This window comes from Camarhynchus parvulus, chromosome Z (assembly GCF_901933205.1).
Source record: "Camarhynchus parvulus chromosome Z, STF_HiC, whole genome shotgun sequence".
Lineage (NCBI taxonomy): Eukaryota > Metazoa > Chordata > Aves > Passeriformes > Thraupidae > Camarhynchus > Camarhynchus parvulus.
Window position 1 is genome coordinate 36,374,409 of NC_044601.1, and position 14,839 is coordinate 36,389,247.

The 14,839-nt window shown below is 38.3% G+C and overlaps 1 protein-coding gene across 4 annotated transcripts in view; it reads left to right on the top strand.

Annotated features, from left to right (window-relative positions):
• Positions 1–14,839, top strand: part of FANCC (FA complementation group C) — a 92,303-nt gene that overhangs the window by 63,687 nt on the left and 13,777 nt on the right. For all 4 annotated transcript variants that reach the window (XM_030968668.1, XM_030968666.1, XM_030968667.1 and 1 more), the window contains 3 exons: positions 1,870–2,026; positions 9,657–9,709; positions 12,315–12,414. In XM_030968668.1, the coding sequence (XP_030824528.1) occupies positions 1,870–2,026; positions 9,657–9,709; positions 12,315–12,414 (310 nt within the window). The remainder of the gene's footprint in view (positions 1–1,869; positions 2,027–9,656; positions 9,710–12,314; positions 12,415–14,839) is intronic.

A 14,839-nucleotide genomic window follows, 5' to 3' on the forward strand; every position in this document is an offset into this window, starting at 1 on the left:
TGAGAGCAAGTTCACAGGTTCTGTACAGATGTTTTGTTCTCATATCGGTAAGCTGATGGGCAGTCCATCTTGACCATTCTGACACTTCATGTTGTGAGTAAGGGCATTCTTTGGATGGTAGTAAGAGGTTCTTCTGAATGAAAGGTCTCTTTTATTAACTGTTGAGCTACTTACTTATCACAGTGAACAAATATACCTGATTTCACATGGCTTTTGACTAAGTGACTCTTGCAGGGTCCTCAGCAAAAGTGCAGTTTGCAAAAGTTTCCCTGAGAGAGGTACAGGATCACACGTACTTTGCATGATATATTCCAGGACTGTCACTGAACTCATGTGGTCTTAATGTGAATGTGCTTGTATTTTATTTTTTTCCCCTCTTACAATTGACTTCTATTTTCCCTTACTCTGTTGAGTTCTGAGCATGTCTTCTTTCTGAACATGGGTGGAACCTGCCCCAGAGAATGGGGCACTTGCAGGGCTCCAAAGAACTCAAAATTGTCCTGGTGGGGACATCTGCAAGTTCAGCTGTGGGAGTATAATCGTTACAATTAACTTCTTGTATGGTTTTTCTATCTTAGCGTTGCGGCACCTCTATGTAAGCTTATTAGCTTTCTTTTGCTAATATTTATAATATTTATAATATTTATAATATCTACCATGCTGTCACAAAAACAACAAGAAAGTTGATAGTGGCAAAATCAGCTAATCTCTTGTCATCCTTTATTTACTCTCATGTGTGTATGTGCTTTAATAGTAATATTTAATAAAACAGTATCCTGAAATTGAGCATTGCTTTGCAGTTTTGAAATTCAGGGTACTTCAATGTATTTCTTGTCTCCTCATGTATACTTTAAGGTCATTACATAATACTGAATGGAAAAAATACAGGCTTTCAAATGAAATTCAGAATTCTGAGAGCTGATAATGAAACAAATGTATGGCAAAATAAATACATTGAAAATAGATCCTGAAACAGCTTTAGTATTTTTTCTGCTGGTGTTTTTCCCGTTTTATCAGTAGCTTTAGCTTGCATGTATTCTCCAGCCTAATTTTAGGTTTTTTAATCTTAACTTTATTAAAGACCAAGGCAAATATTTATTGTTATTTATGTATTGTTTTGCTTTGAACCTTTTAATTTGCAACTATCATAATAGCTACAAAAATATTCTAGGGTCTTTGTGCTGTGATATCTCTTCTTGGGAAGTTAGTTTAGTATATTTTGATTCATGCTGGTCCACACTGTGGCTTTTCTTTTGTGGTGATACAAACTGATAGCTGAAGTCTTTAGGTGAAGAGATAACTTGTCTTAACTATTTGTCTGTTATATAGCTCTGGTCACTGCTAGTGGGCTGAAGTCTTAGCTAAGTAGTTTTTCTTTCTTTTTTTTTTGTTATCTTTTTTCCCCCTTTTTGTTGTTGTGGGTTTTGGGTTTTTTCCTTATTTCTCTGCAAAGATAGCTAATGATTTGCTTATACAGCAGAAACCTTCCTGTTCATCTGTCAGTAGCTGTCTGCGGGAACTAGTCTGGGTTTGAGAGAGCACAGGGACAGGACCTTTCTTGAGAGGGGAAGGGAACTCCAGACTTAAACATTCTGTTTTCCTTTGATGGGATCCAACGTGACCAAATTTCTAGGTTTTAAACATGTGTGGTAAAGTTGCATTTATAGATGATGGTGATTACCAGTCATTCTTTGCAATTATGATTTGCTATTGAACAGGCTACTCTAAACAAGATCTTCTCTCACTTGCTTCAGGTTGATCTTTGTGTCTCTTCTTTCTCCAATATATTAAAAAAAACCACCCGACTGAATTTTTTTCTATCTTCCTTCTAGTTACTCAGATAAAACAGTATTTTCCTCTCTAAACCAGGAAGAAGATCTCCCTTCCTGAATCAGCTGTCTTCAACCTTTGGCTTCGTCACTTACCAAGCCTTGAAAAAGCTACCTTACATCTTTTAGACCAGCTGTTTTCCATTCACTTGAATTCACTGGAAGAAGTGGCTTGTGTCATAAAAGACTCATTGCTGGTATGTGCAACATATAGTACATTTGATACTGCTCTGTCATGCTTCAGGAGTGACAGTTTTCAAAGACGTCAGCATTGAGACATGCATCAGCATAAATGGCCATTATGGGACATAGGACTTGTTAATGCAAGCCAAATCTTGAGTCTTACAAACATCACTAATTTTTTAGTTTTTACACTGAATTGGTAGAAGAGGGAAAAAAGATCTCATCCAGTGATGAAGAATGGGTAAAGAAACAAGGATCTCAGTGGTGAGGGTGCTGAGTACCTTTCTCTGTCTTAAAAATTATAAACTGGCCAGGAGGGATTTGATTCTGTTTTTACTTCAATCTCTGTGCCCTTTGTCCAGCAGTCTGAACAATTGGAATCCCTTGTTATGGACTGTTATGGACTGCTTAGTTGCTTGGTTTTGTTTGCAAACCTGAACAAAATTCTTAATGCAGAACATTTGCTAACCTGTAATTAAAATTTGTTTTCAAATGCTGTGTTATGCAGAGCTCCTAAAATCTTCCCTATGAGAAAACCTGGCACTGTACTTTTTCCAAAATAATGAGCTTGTTTGCAGCGCTAAATGTAAATTTAATTGTTAATTGCAGTGTGAAATAGCATGTGTGCTATGCACTCAAATTATATGTTTCATAAAATGACAGACTAATGAATGGCATATGGTGTTTTATTTTCAGCCTATGAAACTGCTTACAGAGTACGTATTCTAGTCAGGGAAAGAATGCTACCTTTACATATTCTTCCTTTTTAATTGAACCTGGAAATCTCTTATTTTAGGGATCCCATTATGATACTTGCAAATCTCATAAATGCCTTGGTGTCAGCAGTTCTTCATATGCCATCTGGGGATTTAGGTACTACAGCAAAAAGACTACCTAAGGGTCTATGCATAATTTTTCTATGTCAGATATATTGTAAACTTTATATACTATCTGGTACTATACCATGTACTAGCTGGGGAAAAAAAGATATCTAAATCTAGGTTATAAATATAAAATATATTTTAAAAATAGTCAAATACTTGTTTCAAATGTTGGATTTTGTCATTTAATAAAAATCTTCATCTTTCAGTCTCCTTCACATCCTGATCTCTGAAAAAAATTGAACATTACTGTGCTAGCACACTTAGGTTGTCTTTACTTGCCTCTGCTCCAAAGACTTTTTGCTTTCAAAATAAGGTATTCACAAGACCAGTGCAGCAGCTTTGAAAGCTGGTTTAGAGAGGACATCCTGTGGACAAAGAATGGAATGAATGGAGCTGTAAAGAAGAGAGCAGTAGGCAGCTGGATTGATAGGCATTGATAAGAGGCAGGGTGCATATATGGGAGATGGCAAAGCAGGTAAAAACAACAGGATGAGAGGCTTCAGAGAGGCAGTATAGAAGGAAAATAATGTGATCCTGAAATAGTGGTCTAGATGCATAATGGTATTTTGTACAACATGCTCATTTTACTGCAAAGACATTTGTGTAACATTAAATTAGCCAGCACTTTGAATCCAACAGTATATTAATTTAACCTGCCTAAAGGATATTTAAATATTTATTTAGGAATGTGGATATGAATTTTTTGGCAGTTGGATTATGGTGTTTTAGGATGTAAGCTCTGTTTACCTTATGGATATGGTAATAGTGGAATCACGAGACAAAACTAGTTTTCTACTTTCCTACCTAGAAGAAAACCTTTAGATGACAAATAGTCAGAAATATGTTAGTGATTTAATTGTAGTACATTATAAGAAGGAAACTTCAATCAGCTCTTTCCTAATTTCATTATTAGAGTAACTTACCTAAATCAAGTGTCTTGATACAGTAATCATACTGTACTTAAACCTCACTGAGATCTAAGGTACACAGATAGTTGTAAACTACTGTACTTCTCTGATGAAATAAATTTGATATGTACTACTCACATATTTTAATTCCAAGAGAAATTGTTGTGTGATGGTCCACTAACTTATGTTTATATGGCATGCTGTTATGTTTGTGGCTAAACTGAAATTAATATTGGAAATTCTGTAGTTACTCAGAAGTAATAAAAACAAGTGAAGTGACCATCACAGATGGTCTCTTAGCTTCTTTGTAATTGAGTGGGTGAGTGGATGTCTTCCTTTCTGAAGTAACTTTAGGATTTGTATGTCTGCATTAACAACTAAACGTGCAGTAAATACACATACTAGTATTTTATGTTTTACCAGGATTGGATAGATATGTGTATACACAGATTTCTAAAGCCCATGTATGTAAAAAGAGATGTGATTGAACTGGTGTCATTTAGTTTCTGTTTGATTCTGAGATAGCTTTCCAAAATAGTTTTATTTGTTTCAAAGGTATGTTGCAAGAAAAGTGCAATAGGTTGAGAGGGCTTAAAATTTGTTGTCTTCCTCTTCTTTATAAACCATCTGTTCTTGCTGCATTTTATTTTCCACCTTTTTAGCATAGAATGGTAGAATCATTAGGGTTGGAAGAGACCTCCAAGATCATTGAGTCCAATCTTTGACCAGAAACCACCATGTCAACTAAATCATGACTCTAAGTGCCACATCCAGTTGTTTTTAGACCATTTCCTGGGATGGTGACTCCAACATCTCCCCGGGCAGCCTGTTCCAATGTTTAACCACCCTCTCACTGACAAAATTCTTCCTCATCTACACAGTGGTTGACATTCTGTCCTCTTGTCCTGTCACTGGTTGCCTGGGAGAAGAGGCTGATCCTCACCTGGCTGTGCCCTCCTCTCAGGCAGTTGCAGAGAGTGATAAGGTCACCCCTGAGTCTCCTTTTCTCCAGGCTAAACACCCCCAGCTCCCTCAGCTGCTCTTCACAGGATGTTCAAGACCCTTCACCAGCTCTGTTGCCCTTCTCTGCACTTGCTGCAGCCTCTCAGTGCCCTTGCACTGACGTGCTTTGCTAAAGTCCGGGTAGACAATATCCACAAATTTTTCTCATCCAATAGGCAGGTCATCTGGTCATAAAAGGTAATTAGGTTGGTCAGGCAGCCTGTCCCAAATCCCTGTTTCCTGGGTCTGATCCCCTGGTTGTCCTGTATGTGCAGTGTGGTGGTGCACAAGGTGACCTGATCCATAACCTTTCCTGGCACCAGGGTCAGGCTGACAGGCCTGTAGTTCCCTGGATCCTCCCTTCCCCCATTCTTGTAGATGGATGTCACACTGGCCAGCTTTCAGACATCTGAGACCTCAGCCAGGACTAATCATAAATGATGGAGAGCAGCTTAATGAGCACTTCTGCCAGCTCCTTCAGTACCCTTGGGTGGATCCCTTCTGACTCCACAGACTTGCGATTGTCTGTGTGGCTCATAACTTCCTCTTGGATTGCAGGGGCTCTGTTCTGCTCCCCATCCCTGTCTACCTGCTCAGGAGGTCCTGAGGATAATGGAGCTTTCTGTTAGGGGCTGTGGTAAGGAAAGCATTAAGTACCCATCCTTTTCCTCATCCCCAACAGGGGATTCTGTTCCCTTCCATGTCCAGTAAAGGATGGAGATTTTTCTTGGTCCTTCTTTTGTAGTTAAAGTATTTATAAAAACACTTTCTATAATCTTTCACAGCAGTGGCCAGATTGAGTTCTAGTTGAGGTTTTGCCTTTCTAGTTTTCTCTCTGTATGACCTAATGACATCCTGAGTTGCCTGCCCCTTCTTCCAAACGTCATAAGTTCTCCTTTTTTCTCTTGAGTTCCCATGGAAGCTCCTTGCGCAGCCAGGGGAGTTATCTTCTCTGCCATCTCATCTATTGGCACATGGAGATGGCCTGCTCCTGTGCCTTAAAATTTCCTTCTTAAAGCATGTCCAGCCTTCCTGAAGCCCTTTGTTTTTAAGAGCAGTTTCCTGAGGGACTCTCTGAACCAGTGTCCTGAACAGGCCAAAGTTCCTGACTACCTCTGGAAGTCCAAGGTAGAGGTTCTTTTGATCCCTTCCTTACTTCACCAAGAATAGAGAAACTCTGTCATTCCACAGTCAGTGTGCCCAAGATGGTCTCTGACCACCACACGTCCCACAGCCCTTCTCTGTTTGTGAGCAGCAGGTCTGGCAGGGCATGCCCTGGTAGGCTCCCTTATAAGCTGTGTCTGGAATTTACCTTCCACACGCTGCAGGAACCTCCTAGACTGTCTCCTCTCCACTGCTGAGTTTCCAGCAGCCATTTGGCAAGTTAAAGTCTCCCACAAGAACAAGGGCCAGTGATCATGAAACATCCACTGATAGAATATTTCACTTCATCCTGGCTGGGTGGTCTGTGACAGAGTCCCAGCAGGGTCTCTGCCGTGTTGGCCATCCCTCTGACTGTCACCACAGGCGCTCAGAATGATATTTGACCTCATGGCAGGACATATCCTACGAAGGTGGTTGCTATGAGGGTCAAGAGGAGGATGACTCCAACGTTTCAGGTTTCTTTATTTAGGTATGAACCGTAGTAGAGTCCTTGGCCGATGTGAAAGTAGATGCAAATGAAGAAGAAGGAGGGTCTGTTCGCGTGGAGGTTGCAGATGAGTCAGCTGAATTGTACATCTCGGCATGTGTGGGCAACGGAGGAAAAGGCTGGGTTGGTGTCTGCTGTGTAGTGTATGGCTAGCAGAAGACCTGTGATGATTTGAGTGGTTAAATTATCCCCACTCTCCCTGAGCTCTACAGTAAAAATACTCTTCAATGTACAGAGCCAATGAGAGAGGCAATTAGTGGGGGAGAAAAGAGGAAGGATAGAGAAAATTACTCTTAATGTTGATAGATTCGGCCACATTTAAAACTTCTGTAAAAATATATTTGTGCTTTAAAAATAGATGCATTCTTCAAAATAAAAACACATTTGGAATTTCCTATAAGAAAAAGGTAACATTTCGTATTTTAAACTGGTAAATATAAAATAAAATTCAGAAATACAAATATACAATTGGAAGATGCAGACAATATTTGAAATACAGCACCATAGTAGTTTCCTAAAGTTAGATGTGCATAACTTCTAGAAATGTGTCCAATTAACTGCATGTGAGTCTGAAAATTAAGTTACTGCCTCAAATATGTATGACCTTGTTCATGTTTAGTTCCCCATGTTTATTCTTGTGGTTGTTACAGAGGATTCTGTGATGTGAATAAAATGCAGATTATTGTCTCTTTTTTTCCCCATTTCCTTGCTTACTGTAGATACAGATGTATTTTTCTTATTTTTTTATTCACTTTTGGCTTTGTGTTATAAATAAGTTGTTTCAGATTCTGATTTCTAATCATACAGATACATAAGTGGTATAGTTCTTTAAGACTAGTGTCTGGAAAACGTTATGTTAAAAGTACATTTTTTCTATCATAATACCACACATGCAGCTCTAATTCTCTGTGTTTGAATCTTCTTGTTTAGTGTGCATTGTGCTGTCTGTATTTGTGCATGTTTTAGAAGTGATTGAACAATACATAGTGTTTGATTTCTGTGAAAAGCATTGAATAGTTGCAGACAAGATTATTGAAATGTAAAATGCCTTTTTATTTTGAAAATATAAGGAGATAATGTCAACAAGAGGAAAATTTTATTAAAATCCCTCTTGAAAATGATAATCCCTCCCAAATTCCAGAACTGCTCCTATCAGTAGCAGAATTGTGCTGCCTGCTCTTGACCTGTTAAACAAAGGGCATCTTCAAATTGTGGGGCAGAATTTTGCATTATCACAGCATGCTTGTTCTTGAATGCTTGCAAATTAATTCCATACAGTCCATTGATCAAAATCTTGTGAAATTTGGTAACACTGGGGTTTGGGCTTGGGTTTTGTTTTTTTGTTTTTTCCCTTTTGACTACCAGTGATGAAATACCAATCTCATTGATTTCAGTAGTTTAGATAAAATCCTAGAGGCTATTAACTATGATTTCTTGTAGCGAATACTGTTAGATTGCTGCTGTCTGCCAGGAGGATGTGCAGAGTTTTTCATTGTTATATATAATAGCACATTCGTTTTGGACTTGTTCAGAAGAACTAGGATTTATTTGATCTTGGTCTGTCAGCTGATCCTCTGGTGGACCCTTTCTGGTTTGTATCCAGCCTGTCCTAAGCAACAGTGTGTGAGTTCCTCATCAGAGGAGGGTGTGTGCAAAGGTGGGTAGAGTGTCTGAAAGACAGGGGAGGAATTATGGAATCAACTGGACTGAAAACACACTCTCACTTTCCACTGCTCTCCAGCACCTCAGGATGGCTGGATCTAGCAGGCAGCTGTGGAGATGTAGTCTAATCTTCCCACAAACCAAGAAAGACACAAACAAAACACGAACACAGAACCAGGCCCCCAGACAAGGAGAGGCCCGTGCCTCCTGGCAGCCTGGTGCCGGGGGTTCCTGCTCCGGCGGGATTTGGGGCGCTGCTCCTCTCTGGAGCAGGAGGTGGCGCCCGTTCCATGGCGCAGAGATGGGGCAAAGCAGCAGGACAGGCTGCCGCCCCCTCTGGACAGCACGGCAGCCATAGCTGCGCGGAGGAGCAGCTCTGCAAACAGTTTTTTAGTAAGGATTGATTGTTTTCTGATATTATGATGTACGGATTGCAGCAAGCAAAGTCCTTGTTGTCCCTGTGTACAATAAAAAAGATATTAATTGTTATTAGTATTGTTATGATAATTATTATAGATTATTTTTAAAAACAGAATTTATATATATTATTACAGTGTTATGTTAATTTTCTACTTGGTACTTTTTAGCTTGAAATGAGTGCATACAAGTTTTCAGTAGCGCATTATGCACTTTAAGCTGTATTGATAAATGAAATTTTATAAACACCATGCTTCCTAAAGTTTATATAAGGCATTTTATTAAACATGCTTTACTCTAGTCTGTTCAAGAACTATATATATTCTTACTAAATCTTCAGGCACTAACATCAGAGACACTAAGTGAGGATTTGCTTTTCAACTTAGACTTTAACTTAGTACTTTGGGAAATGCGTACGTGGGGTTTTTTCTAGGTGCTCCGTAAAAGCCTAAGAATATGGAATTAGAAAGCAGTTTGTTTACTGGTGCATGTTTAATATAACAACTTTCTGAAAACAGTCTTTCGTGTGGTAGCATGGTAAAAGGCTTCACTAGTTAAATTTTTTTTTTGATGCACTGAGACAGCTTCTACTAGCAACACTAAAGTTCACAAAAGAAGATTATACTGTGAGAAAATATCTGGGATGAAAATGCATGCAAAACTATTAAAGACAAAGGTGATAAAATCAATTTAATTTGTGGAATTTAATTTTGAAGATGTAGCAAGAATCTCAGAGCACATCCTGAGAGGTTTGTCTGCAAAGAGGAAAGAAAAGCTTTTTGAAAATGTACTCCCTGTGTCTAGTCTCTAGCAATTGCATGCAACAACCTGTTCTTTCTGTCTGCCACCTTTAGTATTTGTAGTGATTGTTGTCATAAACAGTTTGGGATCCCAGGTGTTTGCATTTGTCAGCTGTTGAGCCTGCTTGGTCTTGCTGTGGAGAATCCTAAGAATTCTAATCCTGAGAAAATCTGAGGGCTTAGTGAGAGTTGATCTTAGAGTTACAGTTTAACAATGGCTGTGTAATAGCATCAATGAGTTAAGCTGTAAATTATGCAGTGACAGTTGTGTGAGTTGTTCCTTATTAATACCTAATTTTCTTTCATTTGATTATCAACAGCCACAAGCAGCAAGCCATCCTGCTATTTTCAGAATTGTAAATGAAATTTTCAAGTAAGTTTTGAAATTAATGTGGGAGGGGCTTTAAATGACCTATTTAAACATTGAGGTTTTCTTCAAGAGCAGAAGCAGTACTATCATCTGCAACATATTATAATTTCAGGTTATCTTTTTCTTTGCCTGTATGCTCTAAAGTCTCTTTCTGTGTAGTACGCTGAAAATAATGAAAAATGTTAAAAATCTTACCAACTTTGAGTAAAAATTACATCATAATAATCAGTGGTACAATTGACTACAGTGTATTTTAGCCTTTAAAATTTGTAATTTATTTTGTACTTCAGTAGAGATTTGTGGTTGAAATACAGTTTTGAGGTGAAAATTTTAAATGCTGAAATGGCCTGGCCCATGCCAACAAGAAGGTAGCTTTTAGCAAAACCTTTTGCACTTACCAGTGTAGCCTCTTTTACAGTTTGCTTATATACTTTTCAGGATTTATTTAGATATGCTCTTAATGGCCTTTAACTATTGATTCACCTATTAATAGTGAGTTTAGTTTTGAATGCATTAAAATTATTTTGAAGCAACCAATATATTGGTTACCACGCAGGGACTTCAAATCCTTTATACTCAGTTTTCAGTGGCTTTTCTCCTCTTTGCACTTGACTTAATATTTACTAATTTTAAGTAGATCTACTGCCAGGGTTATCAGTATTAACAATTCCAATACAGCAATAACGTATTTAGTGACTGACATCCTTTGCTCATTAAGTGTTTCCTTTCTTAGGAAAACAGGGCTCCCAGGTACATGTGTGTGGGGGCATTTGTGTGTCTGTGCACATTCAGGTTTGTGCAGGCACTAACAGAAGAGGCTTGGCTGTAGACACTGTAGACCACTGTGTTGAGAGAGTGGAGCCACTTGGGAGCCCTGCTCTGGCAGTCCTTTGTTGCTGTGGTCTCTGTGTGTCTGCACACAGAGAGCACTTTCTGAAGAGTTGAGATTAATCACTTTCCCAAGCAAGATGCATTTAAAATTTGATGTGACTTCAGCAGATGTGTGTTGATGTCTTAGGCTGGAGACTGTATATTGTGATGGTACAGGGAGACAAAATTTGGCCAAGCTTCTTGGCTTATTTAAGGTCATGCTATATGGAATGTTTTTTTAAAGAATCACATTACTTCAGTACTCTTTTGCATCCTTCCCCTTTGGTAGATGTAGAAATGGATAAAATTATGTTTCTCAGCTGATGCAGGGCTTTGTCCAACACAGTATTTCCTGGTAAAACTTTGCACTTTATTAATGTTTCAAATTGTCTTAAAAAAATGATGTTTTCCTGTTTCTAAGCCTACATTTCTGCTCCCTTTCTTTACTTTGAATTGTTTCTGCCTAGTGTGCTTGTCCCTCTACATTGTTGGTATTAAAACATTGATGTATTTTAAGAATACTGTGTCTCACCTCTTGATACTTACTTGAAGCTGGTTATATGAAGTATATGTTGGCTGGTTTTTGCAGACCAATTGGTTTATGCAGCCTTCTGTTTATTTTTGTTCTATTTCTCTACATCCTTCCAACTATTATCAAGTGGTGTGCAGATGTTAAGTTACTATTCCAGTTGTAATCACATGTGAGATTTTAGAGAACTGTTGATAAAGAAAATGTACTCCCTTGCTTGGAAACTGTGTTAGGTTTCTATAGCTGGCACAAAATTTCTTTTATATTTGGGGTTAGTGTTCTGTTAGAAGTATGGATCTAAGCATTGTGTCTCTTTCTGTAATAACTTTTCCTGCTATTTGCATGCATATTGAGATTAATTGTTCTATATGATTTTATCACAGTGATATTACTTACTGCTTTTATTTCCCAATGTTGTCTTGCTATGTTTTCTTGCCTTGTGTGGCTATACAGAAGTCCATACACCTAGACTGTCTTGAGTTTCCATGTACTAGTTCTTGTTTTTTTACCAGTGATTATATTTGCCTGTAGTTTTGTGACATTTCTATGTTACAGTAATGTGTTAACTCTTCATATATTGTAGGAGGCATGAAACAATTCTCTAATACTTGTATCTCACTGGCAACTTACTTTGAACATTTTTTCTCCTTTCTACTATATGTCTTTCAAATAAGAGAATGAGAATTGCTGCTATGTGTTTTTCTCAAGGTTTTTTTGCTCAAGGTTATTTTGCTCTATGGAAGGCAAGTTGAAGCACTCACCTTTTTAAACCTCTAGAGTGGCCTATGGGATGCCACAAAACATTATAAAGTATGCTTAACTCAGTCATGGGAGTGGTTACTCTGAACACAACAAACTGATCAGATGCCAAATTTGGCTAATAAAGTTGTGCTAGTCTTTTTAATTGTATACTTATTTAGGTAGGATAAATTATGTGTCTGCATGTATATTGTATATATTTACTAAGTCTAATTTATTTGTAGGAGTTGTATATGAGGGGGTTTTTTTTGTTTGTTTTTGGTTTTTTTAACTAAAAATGAAATCTAAAAAGCCTGCAAAATTAGTATTTCTGTTAGTGGTGTAATGAGCTCAGACACAGTTTGAATCTACAACATACAAAGAATAAAACTTTTTCTTTCATTCAGTTAACAGTGGTGTGATGGGCAGACTAATTATCTGATCTGTCATATCTAACTTTTCAATGCATAGGAATGCACTGATGGAAACTGATGGAACCCCAGAAGTTATGACAATTATACGGGTGTTTACACAGCTCTTCCTTCAGGCTTATCAGAATGAAAACAAACAGGTTAGTCAAGATCTCTTTCTTAGTATTTTTCTCCAGTGACAAAATGCAAAATTTCGCAAGAAAAAAGCCCAATTCTACTCTTAAGAGAGGTGACTGAATATAAATAATATCATCCCTCTGTAGCTGCATAGATATGCCAAAGTTCAGTTCAAACATCTTCACCTGCGCATAAAATTATAGCATGAAACCAGCATGTAAGAGCAGTTTACCTAACTTAACCCTCAAGTTCATCAGCCTAAAGTGCTTTTCCCTGGCTCAGTCCCCTGATGCTGAGGTTTCTGCCTGTAGAGTGAACATGAACATTCGTCTTTGATAAAAAGAAGGTAAAATGCTAGATGCATTTTTCTTTTGCAGTAGCAGGGTCTTTGACAATAATTGAAACAGAGGTAACAATCCCATTCCTAGTCCCCTAAATAATCATAAGAAGGATATTGAGTAGTCATATTTGTCTGTTCAGAAGGTAAAAGACACAGGATAATACATACTGGGACACAGAATACATACTGGTTTCAGTTCCTGATCAAATTTTCCTTGGTCTAAATTTTCAAATTTTACAGCTTAGTCTTTCTTCTTCTGCACAGGTTTTTGTACCGGTCTTACTGAACTGAATTAAATGGAATTAGTTTTGTGCTAATTTAAACAAGAGCAAGATCAGTTTCTTACCTTAAAATTTCAAAATACAGATATGAAAAATCTTACTTTACTTATAGGTTGCAAACTTGACTTCAGATTCCCAAATCACATGGTTACATCCTGACCATCTTGTTCATCTTGTTTGTTTTTTGAAATCAAATTTGTATGATGCAAGTTTGGGAAGACCTTGTCGTTTAAAATCTTCCACTTTTTAAACTTAAGAAAATAATTTTCAGTTCCTTTGAGTTTTTGCATCTTTTTGAGGGAGATGGTAATTAAGAGAATACTGGGATTTCTTGGAACTTGTGGCATACTGGCTTTTAATTAGCAGTGTGATTGAATCTGTCTTCTGGCTTCAGGCAGCTGTCTTGCTTAATACATTAGGGCTGTGCATGATAATATTGTGCCACCCTGACTGCATGGCAACAGCACACTGTGTAGCCTCAGGTGGGGATCAGTGGGTGAGAAAGAAAGTAAAGGTTCCACACCCATCAGACACCCAAGAGCTAATCCTGCTTTGCAGGTGATACGTTTTCTGGAAGGTGAAAGTCCTTTGCCTGCTGGCATCGCTAGCTAGCAGCTAACATGGACTACAGCCCATTTTTCTAAAGTGGTTTTAAATATTGAGTTTCCTTTATTTAACTTGTATACTGTTTAAGTAGTGGAATTCTAATTAAGGTGTTATCTTTAATGATAGAATTAAAAGTCCCTTGTCTCACAGTTTATGAATCAAATGTAATTTTAGTTAACTTGCAAAAAGGCAGGTACAGATTGCTTCCTAAACTTTAAGTCAGTCAGATCCCTTTTTTGCCTTTGGTCATACCACCATTACATATATTCATAAGATATCTGTCTTTGTGTTATCTGATTGCCCTTGACAGGACATAGAGTGCTCCAGTAGCATTTAGTAGAAGAATGGTAAAAACATTAATGACAGAAGATGAAGTGGGTTCTGCCTGGTCACTGAGACCTTCAGAATTTAGAGACAGTTAACTGAAAAAACTCTAGGCAAACATACATCCATAAAATTTGCAAAAGAACTGGCATGTGTCTGGCAGTTCACAGGTTTGTGTGATAGGAGAGTGAATCTCTGTTGCAGTGTGGCAGCTGTCAGAAAGATTAATGGTGTGGAGATTCAAAGAGGTAAATGAGAGAATCATAGATTGCTTGAGGATTGGAAGAGACCTCTGGACATCATCTTGCCCAACTCCCGAGCTCCAAATCATAGCTACTTAGAACCAGTTGTCCAGGACTATGTACAGGTGGGACTCTACAACTTTTTGGGCAAATTGTGGTAGTGCTTGGCCACCTCACAGTGAAAACAGAGTGAAAAGATAAATCACAGAAGTGTTTTCTGATACACAGACAGAACCTTCTGTGCTTGAGTTTGTGCCATTACCTCTGATCCTGTCTCTGTGCACCACTGCCAAAACCCTTGTTCTGTTATTTTGCACCCTCGTTTTAGGTGTTTATATACATTGGTAAGATCCCCCTTGAGCCTTCTCTTCTTCAGGCCCTCTCAGTCTTTCCTCATGGAAGTTCTCTGGTTCTTTAATGATCCTTGTGGCCCTTTATTTAACTGAGCATTAACTGGGCATCGTACTTCAGGTTAGACTGCTGGAATAGCTGCTTACAGTGCTGAGGGGAGGGGAAGGAGCACCTCCCTGGACCTGCTGGCAGTCCTTTGCCTAAGGCAGCTCGAGATGCCACTCACTGCTCTGTCGCAGGGCACGCTGCTGACTCACACTCACCTTGGTGTCCACTGGGCCCCCAGGTCCTTCTCTGCAAACTG